Source organism: Geotrypetes seraphini, chromosome 1 (genome assembly GCF_902459505.1).
Source record: "Geotrypetes seraphini chromosome 1, aGeoSer1.1, whole genome shotgun sequence".
In the NCBI taxonomy this organism is placed as follows: domain Eukaryota; kingdom Metazoa; phylum Chordata; class Amphibia; order Gymnophiona; family Dermophiidae; genus Geotrypetes; species Geotrypetes seraphini.
In genome coordinates this window covers 442,870,566-442,892,074 of record NC_047084.1, presented here as the reverse complement: position 1 = coordinate 442,892,074, position 21,509 = coordinate 442,870,566, and the positions used below count along the sequence as shown (strand labels likewise).

Sequence of the window (21,509 nt, the reverse complement as noted above, 5' to 3'; positions counted from 1 at the left end):
AGTTAATTACCTGAAGAGAAAACAAAAAAAGGGTTCCACCAAAGAGATTCCACAAGGAAAACAGCAGCGCAAACACAAAAGAAACTGTGGAATTGCTGATCCTATCAGAAGTAATTGCTATTTTTTATGGGGACAGGCGGGGATGGAGGTAATTCTTTGCGGAGATGGGTGGGGACGGAGAGGATCCTGACGGGGACGGGTGGGGATGGAGAGGATCCTTGCGGAGACGGGTGGGGACGGAGAGGATCCTGGCAGGGACAGGCGGGGATGGGTGGGATTTCTGTCCCCGCGCAACTCTCTACTCCATAGCGCTAAATCCAAATTTAATAATCACTCTTTTTAGGATACTCGGAACGCCACCCAAGCAGTAAGCTCAGTGTGGCAGAACTCCTCATTGATCCATCTGAATGAGTGATTTGTTCATATTAAATTTTTTATCATAGTAAATGACGGCAGATAAAGACTTGAACAGTCCATCCAGTCTGCCCATTATTAACTTCTTCAAAATCATTTACTGTTTATTAATCCAATCTTGTAGCATTGTAAATGACTTAGCTTTTGTATTGTAGTAATGTTGTTGCACCAGCCCCCGCCAAATAGATAGATTTGACCATAATGGTCAGGTTTCTAGCTTGTTTGGTCAAACCATTTTATTTTCCTTAAAACTATATCCAGTATACTATTTAAATAGATTGGGGGAATTGAAATCTTGTAATGATGTTAGGCTTTGGGGTTTAAAAATTTTTTTACACTGCATTTAATGTATAGAAACTCTGTGCTATAATATTGTGTACATTTAATAAGAAATATATAACAAAAGTGGAATAAAAAGATTAATTTATTAATTAATCAATTCAATTGTACTGATAGATAGCTTGAAAGAAGGCAAACCTCAGACCGTACTGCTGTGTCTCATAACAGCCTGTGGCTATTTGACAAATGCAATATAATGGCTTCAATCATTGGTCCGCTTCCTTCCTTTTGATATAAATCCAATAATTTGTTAAGTGTGACAATTAATATAATACTATTAAAAAAAATTTTAGTAGTAGTTTTTATAAATTAGTTAATATGATTGTCCAAAAATGAAATTAATGAATAAAGCATCTATGCAAAATGGCAATTCTGTGCAAAATAACAATTTAGTCACATAAAACTGAATTCATAGAAAGTTCATAGAAAAACCACTTATCTTAGTGGCCACAATAACTGACTCTGACAGATCTGTTCCATTGGTACTTCTTCAGAGAATCAGTTGAAAAAAGCCATGATACTGACTACATAAAACCCTTGAAAGTAGCTTTCCAGAGAGCGAAAATGGCCTGCATCAGACATGATTAATGGCGCCATTTAATAAGAAAACATCTTATTGCCTGAGCATATTCTCTGTAAGAGTTTACTGCTGTAAATAGTTGTCTTGCTTGTATATGGCTGCTGCAGAGGTTCATTCATTCATGGAAGGCTTTGCTAAGAATTTCACTCAGGTGGGCTAAAAAATAATAAGCAAGTCATTTTGGGCTAGTTAATCCTGACCTGCAACTGCCTCTGTTGTTTTTATTTTTAGGGGTGTACCTGCTGTGGTCGATTTTGCTGCCATGCGGGATGCTGTGAAAAGGTTGGGAGGAGACCCAGAAAAAATCAATCCCGTCTGTCCTGCTGACTTGGTCATTGATCATTCCATCCAAGTTGACTTCAACAGAAGGTGAGGGATTTAAAACAAGTCCACAGCAGAAAGAACAATTTATAGGATGATAAAATGGCATGTTTCCCCTTCCAACAATATTGTATGAGGACAGTTGTTTACTATCAAGTCAATCAATTTTTAAAAAAAAATTGTATATTTTACCCCAAAACTCTCAGCCCTATCATAAATTCTCAGTAGTCATATTGTGAACCTGAATGTAAACTGCTTAGGCTATAAGTAATCAATCAATAAATAAACTGTATATATATATATTTTTTTTTATTAGGGTAGGAAAAAGCCTTAGAAAAAAAAATATGGGTAGCATTTAGCAATCGAGCTTATGCTCTTTTTTCATCATTCATAGGCTCATTAAAAAATCCTTCCCTTAATTTCACAAAAACTGTCTGAGACCATGCAGCTCCATAATTTTTTCACAAAGTCCATAAAGCTTGCTTGTTCGTAAATCACAAAGGAATGCACAACCCAGTCTTTTGCTTTGCTTGTTCACAGACGTCTGCCAGTCCACTGTCCATATACGTTATACATCATCAGTTAGTGTAGTCAATGCAGTCTCCATTTGAAATCTCAGAGACAGGGTAGAGTGTGACCTGTTAAAGTGACTGTGGATATATGAGGGGGGGCTGTCTTTGAGCATTTGTTTTTTTGTGCCTGTGCTTACAGACATCCAGACGAATGGTGCCAACCCAATAGATACTGTGGCTTGAATAAAATGCGCTGTAATGGAAACTAACCTTGGTAATTTCTTGATCAAACACAAGACACATCAAGCAAAATGTTACATAGATTCCACCTAAAACTTGGCCTTAATTTCTGGAGGAACAGTTTATAATGTAGTTCTTCCACTACTTTTCAGGTTCTAATACAGCTGGGTTGTTCTTCTTCATCCCCTAGCTTTCAGGGGAAGAGGAGGGGAGGGGGGTGAACCTGGAACAGAGCAGAGAACAGTCGCCCTGACTTCTAATCCAGCCCCTCTTCTATTGCTCCTGACTCCAGCCTGTCTGTCCTTTTCCTCTACACCACAGTTCCATTTCCTCTTTGTTTATAACTTAGGCCTTACCTAAAACTATCCTGAAACTTACACTTGGAATGGCAGAAAAGTTTTTCTGAAAGTGATCTACCTCACTTCTGATACTGTAGAATTCTGTCTTTTGAACTGATAATTCTCCATCATTTATAAGCCTGATTTACAAACATGGAAGCAATACGGGGTGTATTAAGGAATTTTGATGAATGTCCTTGACTCTTGCTGTTTCCTTCTAAAACAAATCTTGTCTATCCCCCTTCTTCACAAAGCTTCTGATCTGTAATATTTCTCTTAAAGGATGACAAGAGTTAACCTGGCACCCCTTTACTTTCCTAGACTGCTTATACAATATAACTTGTGTTCACATGTTTGCAGTGCCAGTACTACATTTTGACCTTTCATGACATGATTGATTCACATTTTAACTAAAAACACTAAATTAGAATTAATCAGTCTTGATGCTTTAGGAATATGACCCCATCCTTCATAAACATACCTCCAGAACCCCCTCTCACACACATCTTCACCCTCACACACCCCATAAAGGCCTAAAGCATGTTCTTCTAAGTTACAAACATAAGTAGCAATCACCTGTTGCTAAATTGTGCATCATAGCAATACAGAAAGACTAGCTGCCCTGATATTGGCATAGGTGTATACCTTGCAATGGTTTGTAGTCTTGATTTTCTTGATTGTAAAATGAAGAACAGAAACCCTAAATGGGCAACAAAGGAGGTGGAAGTTGAACATGGTACTGTGTTGTGCTGTGGAAGAAAGTCCCGCAAAGACATTGGCATTGCTTGGTTATGTTTCGGAGCTGTTACTACCGTGGCTGGTGCTAAAATCCACACTATGGTTTTGTAAAAGGAGATGGGAGTAAAACTTCATATACCGCTCAACTTACACAGATCTTCAAGTGGTTTACAATTTTAAAAATTCCAATATAATTTAAAAGAACTCCATTATATTTAACAAAAATTCAATCTCTCAAAAAAAAACCCCAAATTAATCATTAATACGCCAAATCAAACTTATATTCGGCAGGCATGAAATGTTTTGCTTGTGAGAAGAAAGATGACTTAGAGGTAGATATTCAAAGATCTACTGAGATAACAAGTCTATATTAGTTTCTAAGCCACTGATCTGTAGGCAAATACTTGACCAAACCTGACCAGCTGCATTTACAAGCTTAGCTGGTCCGTGCTGAAAGTCAGGAACTATCAGGCTAAGTTTAAAAAAAAAAAAAAAAAAAAGTAATAATTGTTCCCCCTTCATGACTTTTCAGAATAATATAAGAGTTCCCCACTGTGTTGGAAACCCATCATTCCTTCCCTCTCTCTCTTTTTAAAAATGATTTTTGTCCTGTGGCGTCAGGAACCCATCCCTCTCCTTACCATTTTTTCCTCCGGCATTTAATATTCATTTAGTCACTGTACTGTCAGTGAATAGACCAGTCCCAGTTCTGTGGGAATGAGGTCCAGGCTATTCTAGAACTCCAGGGCATTACTAGGAAGACTTGCACTGAAATGGTCTCTGAAGCGGAAGGATTGGGGACTGCAAAATGACTTCAACGTATGAATCTATTTTCTTTTCCGCAGGCCCGATAGTTTGCAGAAGAATCAGGAACTTGAATTTGAAAGGAACAGAGAGAGGTTTGAGTTTTTGAAGGTAGGGGAGCAAAAGAGTGTGTGTCTTCATGCTCTTCAGAAGAGAAATACATTAGAACCCATAAACACAGGTCTCCCCAAGTCTGTCCTGCTGACCTCACAACAGTTGGTTTTCCAAGATATCTACTCTAAATATGCATGAAAGAAATTTGCATATTTTGTAGACTTAGTGGAAGCAATTCTATAGTGATGTGAAAAGCACCTCCCTCCAGTTTTTCTTATTGCATATATGTCACATCAAATGGTTTCTGATCTTAAAACAAAGTGTAATATTTGACAAAGGTGCTACATCCAGTTATTAAGGGCTCCTTTTACAAAGGTGCACTAGCGGTAATTTTTCAGCTAGCGCGCGCTAATCTGGTGCGTGAACTTAAATTGCTAGCACACCTTTGTAAAAGGAGCCCTAAGTTTAGGGGCAGTTACTTTTTCACATAGGTGATTGGGGTGTTGGATAAGTTTTGTTCCTTAAATAATTGAGGTAATAATTTAAAAAACTGTGTTATGTGTCTACTCAGGTTTCTTTTGTCTAATATTACAAACTGTTTAAAGATCAGAAAGCACTCAGTGAGAAACATGCAATAATAAGGGAAATCCGGAGAGGGGATTTTTTTCACTTCACTCTATTATAAATGAGTGCCTGTTTTTAGGCGCTCCTATGCCACATAATGAGAGCTTATTCTATAATGGAATCTGAGTATCTAAATACTAGCATAACCCGGCATCAGCACACCTTGCATTTACGTATCTGCAGTGACACCAGTCATATACCCGATGTAACTTCAGACACCCATATGCATTAAGGGCATGTATAACATATTGTATCTTATAAACAGTTACAGTTAGTTTATTTGATATACCACATTTTTTAACAAATATAGTCAAACCAAAGCGGTTAAAAGTAAAAACAATGGGTTAAAAATAAAAAAACCCAGACATGGTAAAAAGACCAATACAATAGACAAACAAAAACAAAAGGGTTTGCGGGAAAGGGATAGATTACAGTATTTGTTGGGGAAAGGAAAAAATAACCAAAAGGAAAGAAAACAAAAGGTTGACGGGTTAAAGAATAACAGGGCACAATTTGCTGACATACATGACAGCCCTACCCAAGACACATGCCCCGCCCATGTTGACACCCCCTTGCATTTATATTTATTTATTTTAAAAAATTTCTCTTCTGCTTTAAATCAAAGCGGAATTCAATGAAACATACAAATTCAAATAGGACACTTATAGGAAACATACATGCACAAATTGCACCTGAGACAGTTAAACAGATTTTACAGTATCAGTGTCTTTACTACAAAACTTTTTCAGATTTCTAAAATTCAACCGAATTAATAAAAAGCCTGAACAAAAGGGTGTGTTTTTAACATCTTCTTAAAATTCATCTTATCACCATACAACCGTACAACTCCTGCCAATAAATTCCACATCATGGTCCTGCTGTAGAAATTGCTGATGTCCAGGTTTTCATATATGCTGGTTTATATTCTGTAATATAAACTCCTCTAAGTTTGCCGAAAGGTGCTTAAAAAGATACAAAAAAGGAGGCAAAAAATGTCAATAAGGACTCTATGAGTGTGTCTATCAGCTAATCACTCCTAACAAACCAAACCACACAGATACCAAATATCAATTGAAGAATAGGGGCGCTCTCAGTGTGAGGTTGTTAGCGACGGGAGAACAATCTCCAGCGCTTCCACTTACAAAGACGGAGGTGAATAACCCCGCCTGCACACCATCATCGGGCGTCCCTAGTGTGCAAAATCAACTGTGCAGAAATACTAACAATAAATAAATCACAACAGTGAACAAGTGAGAGAGTGAATCAAACTGAAAACTCACTCATAGAGTCCTCCCCAGCCTAATCCCCAAGATACAAAATGAAACCACAGCCAACTTAGCTTTTAAAGCGAGCCAAATGAAGTCAATGAGCATTGCGGGAAACCAAGATAGTCATAGGATCAACCGGTCTCCTGCTTCCCTCCCAGCCGGTTCTGCTCCAGCCTTAAGATCCTGATGAAGGGTTTCACCCGAAACCGGTTGATCCTATGACTATCTTGGTTTCCCGCAATGCTCATTGACTTCATTTGGCTCGCTTTAAAAGCTAAGTTGGCTGTGGTTTCATTTTGTATCTTGGGGATTAGGCTGGGGAGGACTCTATGAGTGAGTTTTCAGTTTGATTCACTCTCTCACTTGTTCACTGTTGTGATTTATTTATTGTTAGTATTTCTGCACAGTTGATTTTGCACACTAGGGACGCCCGATGATGGTGTGCAGGCGGGGTTATTCACCTCCGTCTTTGTAAGTGGAAGCGCTGGAGATTGTTCTCCCGTCGCTAACAACCTCACACTGAGAGCGCCCCTATTCTTCAATTGATATTTGGTATCTGTGTGGTTTGGTTTGTTAGGAGTGATTAGCTGATAGACACACTCATAGAGTCCTTATTGACATTTTTTGCCTCCTTTTTTGTATCGGTTTATATTCTGTGCCACGTACATTTGCCCTTACAGAATAATGTTTATACAAGTTGTGCATTTATGCGCATAAGTGGCACTAGTTAACCATGACAGTGACAGTACTCTGTACACTTACACACTCACGTGATCTATTATAGAATTGCCCTTAATATACTGTATACATATCCTTGATGGATATAGGGGGCAAAGCGCTGCATGAGCACTTAAATTGGTTACATGTTTTTATTTGCCATGAAATAAACTTATGTATGTATAGAAAAGTGCTATCTAAGTACAGCTAACGAATAAATCTTTGGGGGCCTTGTCCTCAGTGTGTGGTGGGAGTTTTCGGGCAGGGTAGAGTAGGTGCTTTCAAAAACCAGTGGGAAGAAGTCTGTTTAAGCAAGACCCTCTCTTCCTGTTTCCTGGTGACACAATAACCTTGCACGTGTTTTAGGGCTCCTTTTACGAAAGCGCGTTAGGGCCTTGACGCACGGAATAGCGTGCGCTAAATTGCCACGCGCGCTAGCCGCTACCGCCTCCTCTTGAGCAGGCGATAGTTTTTTGGCTAGTGGGCGCTATAGCGCGCGCTAACCCGGTGCGTGTGCTAAAAACGCTAGCGCACCTTCGTAAAAGGAGCCCTTAATTTCCTGAAACTAGGGATAATGCTGATGAAGAACAGTTTAATAAAAAGGGGCTTGAATTTGCACAGGCTTGAAAATGTATTATTTATTTATTTTTAAAATTTCTATACCGTCTAGTCCTAGGCGAACAAGAGACAAATGAATGAGCCCTCCTACAGAAGATCTGCAATAATGCTGTACACAGTTTAGCTCAGTAAAAGCAGTATTGAAATTTGAGTGGTTATTTGGTTCATAGACAACGGCGCGAAAGACAAAAGCGCGCGCCGACAATTGAGCGCAGTGCGCGCCGCCGTGCCGCTCTAAATTACAGTTTTTAGGGGCTCCGACGGGGGGTTTTGTTGGGGAACCCCCCCAGTTTACTTAATAGACATCGTGCCGGCTTTATCCCAGGACAAGCAGGCAGCATATTCTTAACGTATGGGTGACGTCACCGACGGAGCCCCGGTACGGACACTCTTAACTAGAAAGTTCTAGTTGGCCGCACCGCGCATGCGCGAGTGCCTTCCCGCCTGACGGAGGAGAGCGTGGTCCCCAGTTTCTTCGTTTCCGCGGAGCGAAGAAGACGCATGTGTTTTTCAACGGTGATGAACTCTGTGGGGAATCCCTGGACTCAACTACCCAGAAACTCTCGGCACACGAGACCAGGTGGGATACCCTGATCAAACCTAAAAAGAAAACTCCACCTGCTCGCCCCTACAAAAAGCAGTCTTCCTACCAACGCAGGTTCTCGGCCAGACCTCTCAACCCACCTCAACAACAACAGCCTCGCCGGCCTCGTCAGCAGCACCAATCTCAGGCACGTTCACAGTCTCACCAACCTGCCAAGCCTCTCCCACAGTCAAAACCATCTCAGCCCTTTTGACTCTTTTCTCCAGGGCATAGCCAGTCTCCCACCATCCTTGCCTCTTCCTCAGCCGATAGGAGGACGTCTTCAACTCTTCCTCAACCGTTGGGAGGTCACACATCAGACCAATGGGTCATCAACATCATTCGCCACGGCTACTCTCTCAACTTCCAGAATCTTCCACCAGACAATCCTCCCATAGAGTCTGTTTCTCACTCCTCTCAATCCCCCCTCCTCCTGAGGGAGGTCCAATCCCTCCTTCTTCTCAATGCCATCGAAGAGGTACCCCCAGACCAAAGAGGTCAGGGATTCTACTCCCGCTACTTCCTGGTTCCCAAGAAGACAGGAGACCTCCGTCCCATCCTCGATCTCCGGAACCTCAACAAGTGTCTGGTCAAGGAAAAGTTCAGGATGCTCTCCCTTGCTACGCTTTACCCTCTTCTCTCTCATCACGACTGGCTTTGTTGTCTAGACCTCAAAGAGGCCTACACTCACATTCCAATCCACCTGACTTCACGTCGCTACCTCCGATTTCAGGTACAGCACCGCCACTATCAGTACAAAGTGCTACCCTTTGGCCTTGCATCATCACCCAGGGTGTTCACCAAGTGCCTTATTGTAGTGGCGGCCTTCCTTAGGTCTCACAACCTCCAGGTGTTCCCATACTTGGACGATTGGTTGGTGAAAGCTCCTACGTTTCCGCTTGTGCTACAAGCCACTCAACACATCATCTCTTTCCTCCATCTCCTGGGGTTCGAGATCAACTACCCCAAGTCGCATCTGCTTCCCACACAGCGACTTCAGTTCATTGGAGCCGTCCTCGACACCACTCTGATGAGGGCGTTTCTCCCCTCAGACCGCCAACGGACCCTGCTCCATCTCTGCCGTCAAGTGCTCCTTTGTCGCTCTATTCCTGCTCGGCAAATGATGGTTCTCCTGGGCCACATGGCCTCGACGGTCCATGTGCTTCCTCTGGCACGACTCCACCTCAGGACACCTCAATGGGCTCTGGCCAACCAATGGTCACAGACCACGGATCCTCTTTCTCATCCCATCTCTGTGACATCGTCTCTTCAGCAATCTCTTCAATGGTGGTTGAACTCCTCAAATCTTTCCAGGGGACTACTCTTCCATCTGCCCCCTCACTCCATGATCATCACCACAGATGCCTCCCCCTATGCATGGGGAGCTCACCTAGGAGATCTTCGCACTTAGGGCCTCTGGACCCCTCAGGAGCGTCAACATCACATCAATTTCCTGGAACTCAGAGCCATGTTCTATGCTCTCAAGGCCTTCCAGCACCTTCTCTACCCTCAGGTTCTTCTCCTGTGCACAGACAACCAGGTCGCCATGTACTACATAAACAAGCAAGGCGGCACCGGGTCTCCCCTCCTATGTCAGGAGGCCATCCACATCTGGACCTGGGCCACGGCCCACAGTCTCTTCCTCAAGGCCGTCTATATCCAGGGCGAACAGAACTCCCTGGCTGACAATCTCAGCCGCATCCTGCAACTTCACGAATGGACCTTGGATCCTCCCACCCTCCACTCCATCTTTACTCTCTGGGGCACTCCTCAGGTGGACCTCTTTGCAGCTCCTCACAACCATCAGCTGCCCCAGTTCTGCTCCAGACTCTACTCTCCCCATCGTCTGACCCCGGATGCATTCCTGCTCGACTGGTCGGATCGGTTCCTCTATGCCTTTCCTCCCCTGCCTCTAATGTTGCGGACGCTATTCAAACTCCGCAGGGACAAAGCCACCATGATTCTCATCGCTCCTCGGTGGCCTCGCCAACACTGGTTCTCCCTCCTGCTCCAGCTCAGCTCCAGGGAGCCCATTCCTCTTCCTGTGTTTCCTACTCTACTTACGCAGCAGCATCAATCTCTACTACATCCCAATCTGTCCTCGCTCCACCTGACAGCTTGGTTTCTCTCGGGCTGACCTCTCCAGAGAATCTGTCTCAGCCTGTCCGTCGTATTTTGGATGCCTCCAGGAAACCGGCCACCCTCCAATGTTACCATCAGAAGTGGACCAGGTTCTCCTCTTGGTGTCTCCTACATCACCACGATCCCACCTCGTTGGCGGTGGAAACTGTGTTGGACTATTTGCTCTCTCTTTCCGACGCTGGCCTCAAGTCTACCTCAATCAGAGTCCACCTCAGTCCATCACTGCGTTTCATGAGCCTATCCTCGGAAAACCTCTCACGGCTCATCCACTGGTTTCCCGGTTCATGAGAGGCCTCTTCAATGTAAAACCACCTCTGAAGCCTCCTCCAGTCGTCTGGGACCTGAATGTGGTTCTATCAGCCCTCATGAAACCTCCGTTTGAGCCTCTTGCCACAACTTCACTCAAATTTCTTACATGGAAGGTGCTTTTCCTCATTGCCATCACCTCTGCCAGGAGGGTTAGTGAGCTGCATGCACTGGTTGCCGACCCACCTTTCACTGTTTTTCACCATGACAAGGTGGTTCTGCGTACCCATCCTAAGTTCCTTCCCAAGGTAGTCTCGGACTTTCATCTTAACCAGTCCATTGTGTTGCCTGTCTTTTTCCCTAAACCCCATTCTCATCCTGGGGAACAGGCGTTACACACGCTAGACTGTAAGCGGGCCCTTGCATACTACCTTGACTGTACCAGGGCTCACCGCTCTTCCCCTCAGCTCTTTTTGTCCTTTGACCCTAACCGTCTGGGGCGCGCTGTCTCTAAACGGACGCTTTCTAACTGGCTTGCTGCCTGCATTGCATTCTGTTATGCTCGGGCCGGTCTCTCACTGGAAGGTGCTGTCACAGCCCACAGGGTCAGAGCTATGGCTGCTTCTGTAGCTTTCCTCCGTTCCACGCCCATCGAGGAAATCTGCAAGGCTGCCACTTGGTCCTCAGTTCACACGTTCACTACTCACTATTGTCTGGATGCCTTCTCCAGACGGGATGGGCACTTCGGCCAATCTGTGTTACAAAATTTATTTTCCTAATGGCCAACCATCCCTCCTCCCTCTCTGTTACATAGTAACATAGTAGATGACGGCAGATAAAGACCCGAATGGTCCATCCAGTCTGCCCAACCTGATTCAATTTAAATTTTTTTTTTTTTTTTTCTTCTTAGCTATTTCTGGGCGAGAATCCAAAGCTTTTCCCGGTACTGTGCTTGGGTTCCAACTGCCGAAATCTCTGTTAAGACTTACTCCAGCCCATCTACACCCTCCCAGCCATTGAAGCCCTCCCCTGCCCATCCTCCTCCAAACGGCCATGCACAGACACAGACCGTACAAGTCTGCCCAGTAACTGGCCTAGTTCAATCTTTAATATTATTTTCTGATTCTAAATCTTCTGTGTTCATCCCACGCTTCTTTGAACTCAGTCACAGTTTTACTCTCCACCACCTCTCTCGGGAGCGCATTCCAGGCATCCACCACCCTCTCCGTAAAGTAGAATTTCCTAACATTGCCCCTGAATCTACCACCCCTCAACCTCAAATTATGTCCTCTGGTTTTACCATTTTCCTTTCTCTGGAAAAGATTTTGTTCTACGTTAATACCCTTTAAGTATTTGAACGTCTGAATCATATCTCCCCTGTCTCTCCTTTCCTCTAGGGTATACATATTCAGGGCTTGCAGTCTCTCCTCATACGTCTTCTGGCGCAAGCCTCCTATCATTTTCGTCGCCCTCCTCTGGACCGCCTCAAGTCTTCTTACGTCTTTCGCCAGATACGGTCTCCAAAACTGAACACAATACTCCAAGTGGGGCCTCACCAATGACCTGTACAGGGGCATCAACACCTTCTTCCTTCTACTGACTACGCCTCTCTTTATACAGCCCAGAATCCTTCTGGCAGCAGCCACTGCCTTGTCACACTGTTTTTTCGCCTTTAGATCTTCGGACACTATCACCCCAAGGTCCCTCTCCCCGTCCGTGCATATCAGCTTCTCTCCTCCCAGCATATACGGTTCCTTCCTATTATTAATCCCCAAATGCATTACTCTGCATTTCTTTGCATTGAATTTTAGTTGCCAGGCATTAGACCATTCCTCTAACTTTTGCAGATCCTTTTTCATATTTTCCACTCCCTCTACGGTGTCTACTCTGTTACAAATCTTGGTATCATCTGCAAAAAGGCACACTTTTCCTTCTAACCCTTCAGCAATGTCACTTACATACATATTGAACAGGATTGGCCCCAGCACCGAACCCTGAGGGACTCCACTAGTCACCTTTCCTTCCTTCGAGCGACTTCCATTAACCACCACCCTCTGGCGTCTGTCCGACAGCCAGTTTCTGACCCAGTTCACCACTTCGGTTCCTAACTTCAGCCCTTCAAGTTTGTTCAACAGCCTCCTATGAGGAACTGTATCAAAGGGTTAGCTTGGAGGTCACCCATACGTTAAGAATATGCTGCCTGCTTGTCCTGGGATAAAGCACAGTTACTTACCGTAACAGGTGTTATCCAGGGACAGCAGGCAGATATTCTTACGTCCCACCCACCTCCCCGGGTTGGCTTCTTAGCTGGCTTATCTAAACTGGGGACCACGCTCTCCTCCGTTGGGCGGGAAGGCACTCGCGCATGCGCGGTGCGGCCAACTAGAACTTTCTAGTTAAGAGTGTCCGTACCGGGGCTCCGTCGGTGATGTCACCCATACGTTAAGAATATCTGTCTGCTTTCCCTGGATAACACCTGTTATGGTAAGTAACTGTGCTTTATGGGGGGTTGTAATCCTCCACATTTTACTGTAAACTGAACTTTTTCCCTAAAAACAGGGAAAAAGTGAAGTTTTCAGTAAAATGTGGGGGGTTACAACCCCCCACAACGCCCCCACAACGCGGTGCGATGTCTATTAAGTAAAGTGGGGGGTTCCCCCCCACGCCCCCCCCGTCGGAGTGCTAAAAACAGTAATTTAGAGCGGCATGGCGGCGCGCGCTGCGCTCAATTGTCTGGGCGCGCCTTTGTCCCGGCGTGCTTTTGACCTGACACCGGTTATTTTCCCATTTTCAAAAAGGTCAGATTCAGGACTGTGGAATCGGTACACAAAATCTTCCAACTCCTTATTTATGGTAACTCCACTTTGACTCCGACTCCTTTATTTATATATCTAGTTAGGAGTTTGCGGGGATGGAACAGGGCGGGGACAGAGCTTTCGGGAACAGGGACAAACAAATTTTGTCCCTGTGTCATTCTCTAGGCGCCACTTGCGCTAATATAAATATCCTAAAATATGATTACATTTTGTAATCATCAAAGAACTTGATAACAAATATATTCTAAAAGTAAAAGAGATCCTAAAACAAATGGGTTAATCAAATTATCTGTGAAATAAGAAATGTAAGCATTATAATATTTGCATGACATACAATCTAACTCTATTAAGAGTTGGAGTAGGCACATTTTCACTGACTCCAATTCCACAGGCCAAAAATAGCTTTCGACTGACTCCACGACTCTGACTCAGAAACCACAGCCCTGGTCAGATTGCCTATTCGTATCTTAAAAAAAAAAGAGCCCTATTGCTTTGGACTTACTAATGTCAGCATGGTCACGTGCAGATTGGCATTTGTTTTCCTTTTCCTCTTTCATACTGAATTCTCCCCAGATCTAAATAACAAACAGCAATAAGGGAGGAATTTTATAAGGAGCTTGAGCATGTAAAATAGCATTATATACATTCAGAGCGGCTCTTATAAAAGAACCTCATTGTCTATAACCCACAAAATAAGTGAACATAGATGAACCTTAGTGCATGCTTTTATCTCAATACAGCAATGCTTTATCTCAATAGAGCAATCCTAGAAGTGCCTCTGGTGCACTTAAATGCACAGAATAGTTGCCGTTATGCACAAAAGAGTTCACTTATGCGTGAAAATGCAAGCAGGGCACCCAAACACTATTCTGTATCAGTGCACATAAGCAGTACAGCGCCTAAATTCAAGTGGGGACAGGGGTGTGACATAGGTGTTTCTCCCACGTAGAACTAGGTTCTATATATGGCGCTTAAAAACAATCATAGAAGCATGACAGCAGATAAAGGTCAAATGGCCCATGCAGTCTGCCCATCCGCAGTAACCATTATCTTTTCCTCTCTCTAAGAGATCCCACATGCCTGTCCTACATTTTCTTGAATTCAGACACAGTTCTCTGTCTCCACCACCTCTACCAAGAGCCTATTCCACACATCTACCACCTTTTCTGTAAAAAAAAGTACTTCCTTAGATTATTCCTGAGCCTATCGCCTCTTAACTTCATCCTATGCCTTTTCATTCCGGAGCATCCTTTCAAATAAGAGAGACTCGTCTCATGCACATTTATGCACGTAGGTACTTAAACGTCTCTTTTCATATCTCCCCTCTCCTGCCTTTCTTCCAAAGTATACATATTGAGATCTTATGTATGTTACCTTGTAACCCGTTCTGAGCCCTCTATGGAGGACAGGATATAAATCAAATTAAATAAATAAATTTAAGTCTGTCCCCAGACACCTTATGGTAAAGACCAATGACTATTATAGTAGCTGGAAAAAAAATTCTGAGGGCTATTCTATAAACAGTGCTCAAAGTTACATGTCATTTCTAGAATAGCGTTTAGAACAATGCCCAACTTTAGGTATGGCAATTTACACCAACGGAAATGTGCAAATCCTCACACCTAAATTAAGCACAGATCAATAACTATTGTATAACTTGGAGGAAACACCCCGATCCGCCTATAACCTTCCCATTTCCACGCCCCCTTTTTGGACTTGTGTATAAAACTTGCGCCTAAAGTTACGTATGTACATATTAAATTCAATTATTGGCAAAAGTTGCTTGTTAAGATCCTAATTGGCTCGTTAATTAAATTGGGTGTGCACCCAAATTTGCACACACAATTTTTAGCACTTTCTGTAGAAATCAGTATAACTTACAGAATATAAAAGAATGCCTCCCTACCACATTCACACAACTGCAGTGGAATTGAGCCTATAGCTGGTGTAACTGTAGACACATAAATATAAGATGCTAGTATTTTATAATGGTAGTTGGGTGCCCAGGTGCCAGTACAGAATAGGCTCCTTGGGCATCTACCATATGTGTAGGTATTTTTTTTTTTTTTTTTTTGGGGGGGAGGGTTGGGCAGGGCAAGGACAGACTTGGCACTTATGCATCTGTTTGATAAAATATACTTACATGCATTGATTCTGTCCGCTTAGCTTCCCTTTAGTAATTTTATATAAGTGCATATGTTGCTTTTATTAAATCAGTGCAACATATGCACCTGTGTTATAAAGTTAGCCCCCACTGCTTTTTTTTTTTTTTTTTTTTTACTAGATATGCACTACAATAAGACAAAATGTGCGTCATTCCTAAGAGACAAATAACTGTCTTCACCTCAGCTTCAGCTTGAATATGAATCAAAATTTTACATAAATCATTCAACATTAGAAAATAAGTGGGTGATGAAGCCAAAATGATCACTATTGCCTTCCATATCTCACCTGTGCAGAACCCATACTCATCCTTTTTAAAGTGTGTCATAGTGGTTAGAGCTACAGCCTCGGCACCCTGAGGTTGTGGGTTCAAACTCTGCACTGCTCTCTGTGACCCTGGGCAACTGACTTAATACTCCACTGTCCCAGGTACATTAGATAGATTAGAGCCCACTGGGACATATAGGGACACATGGGATCTCTTCACAGGGCAAAGGTAGGGGAGGGACATTAAGGTGGGCAGACTAGATGGGCCGTGGGCCCTTATCTGCCGTCTATTTCTATGTTTCTATGTTACCTGAATATAAACTGCTTTGAGTGTGGTTGTAAAACTACAAAAAGGTGGTATATAAGTCCCAGTCACTGGGGGTTCAGCTTTCCACGTACAGAGTGTTGTTTGACAATATTCTACTTTCTGTTTTTGTTTCAGTGGGGATCCCAAGCTTTTCAAAATATGAGGATTATTCCCCCAGGCTCCGGAATTATCCACCAAGTGAATTTAGAGTACCTGGCACGAGTGGTATTTGATCAAGATGGGTTCTACTATCCAGACAGCCTGGTGGGGACAGATTCACACACAACTATGATTGATGGTTTGGGAGTGCTTGGATGGGGTAAGGTCACTGTGCGCCATTGACTTCTCTCATACTTGGCTGTTCAGGCCTAGCTGCATCAAATCCATGACACATACCCATTAGAAAACACCCTACGGCTCAGGTGGCAGATGCTAGGCATTGCCCTATGAAAGGTCAGTTCTTGTACTTCTTGGATTGGCCGGGGTGGGTGATAGGAATGTTGCAAAGGAAATTGGAAGATAGATCCTGAGAAAACGAAGCATTGTGCGCATTTATTTTAAAGTATCTTTTATTAAGTCGTGAAACTTTTTAAGAATACAAAAACATTACCGATGTGTCTATTGAATAACTATTTAAAAGCAGGGAAAAAATGTGACAATTTTTTCCCCTCCTTTCCAAACCCGCCTCCTCTGATGACCCTAACCTCACTAATCCTACCTTCTTTGTCAGAAACTCCCCTCCCCCTTACCAAGAAAGAACAATTCAGTAAATTGCAACCGATTCAAAATATGGCTGCTAGATTGAGTTTTAATAAAGCAAAGTTCCGTTGTGTTTCTCCATTGTTGGTTTCTCTTCATTGGTTGTCATTGAGGGCCAGAATAATTTTTAAGTTGTGTTTAGTTTTTAAAATTTTAGAAGGCAGTTGTCCTGTATCATTAAGTTAATTAATTTATCAAATAGGTTTCTTTGTGGTTGAACACAGAATTACTATCTTTTGCAATATCTTTCTTTCAAAGTAATTAGGTTGAAATCTGGTTATAGTAAATCCTGTTCAGTCCACTTAGTTGAGCAATGGAATGCATTACCACAAAATGTTTGCTGCTGTTCTTCATATTATCAGTTTTGAAAGATGTTGAAGTTATTTTTTTGAAATTTTTTCCATGCTAATTATTTTTTTATATTCTTTTATATTTTCTGAATATTTGTTCAGTTCTCATTTTATGTTAGCTTGTTCTAAACTTTTAAGAAGGGATAAAGTGGGATAGAAATACCCATTATTACCATTATCAAATTGCTTAACAAAGCAGATTGACTTCACGTAGTTAAATTTTTAACAAAACGCTTTCATTGTGGGTGTTTAATTGTTCATGAGAAGTTGCACCAGAAAACAGCAGTTTGTACAGTGGCCCCATCTACCCTCAAACACCATTCACTAGATGGCAGTTTGAAAGCTGAAGGAAGATGTTTGTTTATTAAAATTTGAAATTCTGCCAAATCTTATAAAAGTTCTCAGCGGATTACATTAAAATTACATAAAATAAAAAAAAAAACTGAAAAGAACTCCATAATATAAAGAAAAGATCTATTTTAATAATTCATATCAAAGATATATTCAAGTCCATCCACACAGTAAAATAATATTATAATAGTAGGTCAGTTGCTTGTGAACCGCTCAAATTAATGAATGTGATCAATCAGAAAGGAGTCAATTTCAAAAGCCTGTTGTAAAAAGTATGATTTTAATAACTTTTTAATGCTTTATGGTTAATTTCAGTACGAATAGTATGATAGGTTGGGATCCATTGAGCTAGGGCAGGGGTAGGGAACTCTGGTCCTCGAGAGCCGTATTCCAGTCGGGTTTTCAGGATTTTCCCCAATGAATATGCATTGAAAGCAGTGCATGCAAATAAATCTCATGCATATTCATTGGGGAAATCCTGAAATACGGCTCTTGAGGACCGGAGTTCTCTACCTCTGAGCTAGGGGATGGGTACTCTGTGGAAAATGTTGCAAAGCGCTGGCTTAAACCATTCCGGGTGGTACTTGGATGGGTGCTGCCACAAGTTCATTCTGTCTGTTGTACGTATATGGTTTTACTGTCTCTAGCTTTGTCTTTTTTTACATTAAGGGGTAGGAGGAATTGAAGCAGAAGCTGTAATGCTGGGCCAGCCGATCAGTATGGTGCTCCCTGAAGTAATTGGCTACAAACTGGAAGGAAATCCACATCCCCTGGTAACTTCCACAGACATAGTTCTAACTATTACAAAGGTAAGCTGGTGACATGTTTACTTTCCGTAATATGGAAAAGGGGTTTAAAGTCAAAATGTTTATGCTGTTAAAGGCTATTTCAATGGAATATATTTAACCAGTCCAATCCTCCCCATATAGCAAAATCTGTCTGCACAGAATCACAGTGTGCATATACTTAGAGCTCCTTTTACTAAGCTGCGATAGCGTTTTTAGCGCGCGCTAAATTGCCCCACACGCTAGCATTGAGCTGGCGTTAGTTCTAGCCACGTAGTGTGGGTTTAGCACGCGCTATAAACGCTTTCGCAGCTTAGTAAAAGAAGCCCTTAGCTAAACAAAACAAAGAAAAAAAATCAGGGTGTGCCTGGGGTGGGGGTTTTCAAACTTAGCCAGTTAACACAATATTCAGTGCTAGATTCACTAAGCAAACTGATCGTGTACCAATCGGTTTGCAACCCGATTTTACTCTGGCCCGATTCACTTACCTCTGTGCCGATCTGATTCCGATCCATGCATACAAATGAGGGGAACGGCATGCAAAGTAGTCAGGGACACGATTCACTAAACAAATCTTGGAAACCGACCAGGCTGGCCGACCAACACAAGAAGTGACCGTGGGCTTGTAAATGGGGGACCTGACTCACCTGAGTATGGTATTGGAATTAAGTGAGAGCTACATTTTGTTTTGTTTTGTTTTTCAGCACCTCCGCCAAGTTGGTGTTGTTGGTAAGTTTGTTGAATTCTTCGGGGCAGGTGTGGCCCAACTGTCCATCGCTGATCGTGCCACCATTGCCAACATGTGTCCTGAATATGGAGCGACAGTGGCTTTCTTCCCAGTGGATCACATTAGTGTCCGATATCTGCTGCAGACAGGTGAGTGCAGGGGAAGTGAGAAAAACCTAAACATCGCTGTAGAAGTGTGACATGGTGGAGTCTTTGCTTATGTACAATACTCATCTACAGGTCGTGAAGAAGAAAAAATTAAATATATTCAGAAGTACCTCGAGGCAGTGGGAATGTTCAGGAACTTCAATGACGCTGCCCAGGATCCAGATTTCACTCAGGTAAGATAATAATAAACATTCACATCTATTTCTGAACCCCCTTCAGTCCTGGGGTTTATGATCCAGAAAAAAAGCCAGAAGGGGTATGGTGTGGGAGCTTTGTTCTGTGAAGCACAAGTTTGGATTACATTGTTTCTGTTCTATTTAAATTGACACCAGGACCTGACTCCTCCCTCCAACCTCCGCCAGGTCAGGTCAGTAGGGTCAGAGGGGTTCACTGGACCACTCGGAAATTTCTCAAGGTTGGAGGGGGATCAACAGACCACAAGGGAATTTGATTGGTCAGGGGTCCACTGGACCACCAGGGAATTTTTAAGTTTGGGGTGTGTAGGAGAGAAGATGGCTGCTGCCTCTGCTGATTTTCCTGTGAGTGCCTGAGCCAATCACTTGACAGGAAAGTTAGCATGGGACAATCAACGGCTCAGATTTGTCAGTTTTCAGCCGTTAGGACAGAGTTTTCCCTGCACTGTTTTTCTGAGCATTAGAGGGGATTGCTAATGAGCTTGTTTAAATACCAGGAAGCTCATTAGCATAGAACGTTCAGGTCACTGCTTCCATGTATGGTAAAGCAGTGACCGAAAGTCTCTGCATTGCTCTTAAAAATAACATTTCAGTTAGACTGGCTAAAACCAATTTGAGATGTGTAGGCTTTGCGTCTCTGCCCCTTAGATAGGTTCCTTATCAAAGAGCCGCGCACCCACTGCTGCTCAGTTTCGATCTTCTGCTCTGACGCAACCAGAAACAGGAAGTTGCAGCAGAGCAGAAGATTGAACACTGAGCAGCCGCGTGTGCACGGCTCTTTGGGAAAGCGTGCAGGTCGCCGAAAAAGAAAGCCTGCAAACTAAGGTGAGGAGAAGGGAGAGAGCTGGCTAAACACTAGGATCGATTGGGCAGGCGGGTGGGGGCTGCGGGGACCGTGCGATCGTCCGTGTTCCCGGCTCAAACTGGAAGGAGGGAGTGAAAGGGAAAAGGATTCTGGGCCAAGGGGATGAAGATGGAAAGAAAAACCCACAGCAGGAAAGAAAGGGAAGGACAGGCAGGTGAGCCAGATGCTAGAAGCAGGGGGGGGGGGAAGAAAGAGGGAAAAAGCTAGATGGGGTTGAAAAGAAGAGACACACTGGTATGGAAAAGGAAGATAGGGGAAATCTGGACACAGGAAGGTAACAGAAAGAGGGGAAATTATGTGCATGGGGTATAGGGACAGAGACATAAAGGGGACATGCCATGGGGATGGTATATGGACACAGGGGGGGGCAATGGCAGATACATAGGGGAGATATTAGAAATGGGGAAAATAGTAGCACGGAAGCAAGATGGTTTGTGGGGATGGGACAGGGACCGAGCTCGCAGACTCCAGTGGCTTGCACAAATTACATTGTAACGTGCCATGAAAATAAGAGGGAGGAAGGTAGATAGGTAGGCCATGCGAGAGGAGCTGAAGGGTGGTAGAAAGGAACAGATGGTAAAGGAGGGAGGGAAGGGTGGTGGTGGAAATGAATAGGACAGACATTGAAGGAGGGTGGAGAGGAACAGACCCTGAAGGGAAATGTGGAAGACAGAGTGGGAAGAAGACAGATGCCAGACTATGGGGGAGCGGAGGGAAGAAGATGGGTGCTAGACCAATTGGGGGGGGGTGAAGGGAGAGGCACAGTAACAGCAAATGGAAGACGCAGAGAGAAGACACACAGTGGATGGAAGGAATTGAATGAGAAGATGTGGAAAGCAGAAACCAGACAACAAAGGTAGAAAAAAAAATTATATTTATTTATTTATTTTTTGCTTTAGGATAAAGTAGTATATTAGTTGTGTTGATAAAAATTTATAAACAAAGCCCTGCCAGCTGAACATCTCTTTCTCTAGTTCCGCAGCAGGAACTTTGATTTATAAGAAAGGAATAAGCTAAATATTACAGTACTAAGGCTTATATGGATGCAGCGGGGACGGTGACGGGGCGGTGAATGGGATGGCAGTGGCGGTGACGGGGCGGTGAAAGGGTTGACGGTGACGGGGCGGTGAAGGGAACAGCGGTGACAGGGCGGTGCAGAGGATGGTGGGCCGGGGACGGGGACAGATTTTTTCCCCGTGTCATTCTCTAACCAGAAGCAA

General features: G+C 43.3%; 1 protein-coding gene across 2 annotated transcripts in view; it reads left to right on the top strand.

Moving 5' to 3' along the window:
- The window catches only part of ACO1 (aconitase 1), a 173,277-nt gene that overhangs the window by 44,992 nt on the left and 106,776 nt on the right, over nucleotides 1-21,509 (top strand). For both annotated transcript variants that reach the window (XM_033920367.1, XM_033920357.1), the window contains exons 4-9: nucleotides 1,565-1,702; nucleotides 4,328-4,397; nucleotides 16,227-16,410; nucleotides 18,221-18,360; nucleotides 19,041-19,212; nucleotides 19,303-19,403. In XM_033920367.1, coding sequence (XP_033776258.1) covers nucleotides 1,565-1,702; nucleotides 4,328-4,397; nucleotides 16,227-16,410; nucleotides 18,221-18,360; nucleotides 19,041-19,212; nucleotides 19,303-19,403 — 805 coding nt within the window. The remainder of the gene's footprint in view (nucleotides 1-1,564; nucleotides 1,703-4,327; nucleotides 4,398-16,226; nucleotides 16,411-18,220; nucleotides 18,361-19,040; nucleotides 19,213-19,302; nucleotides 19,404-21,509) is intronic.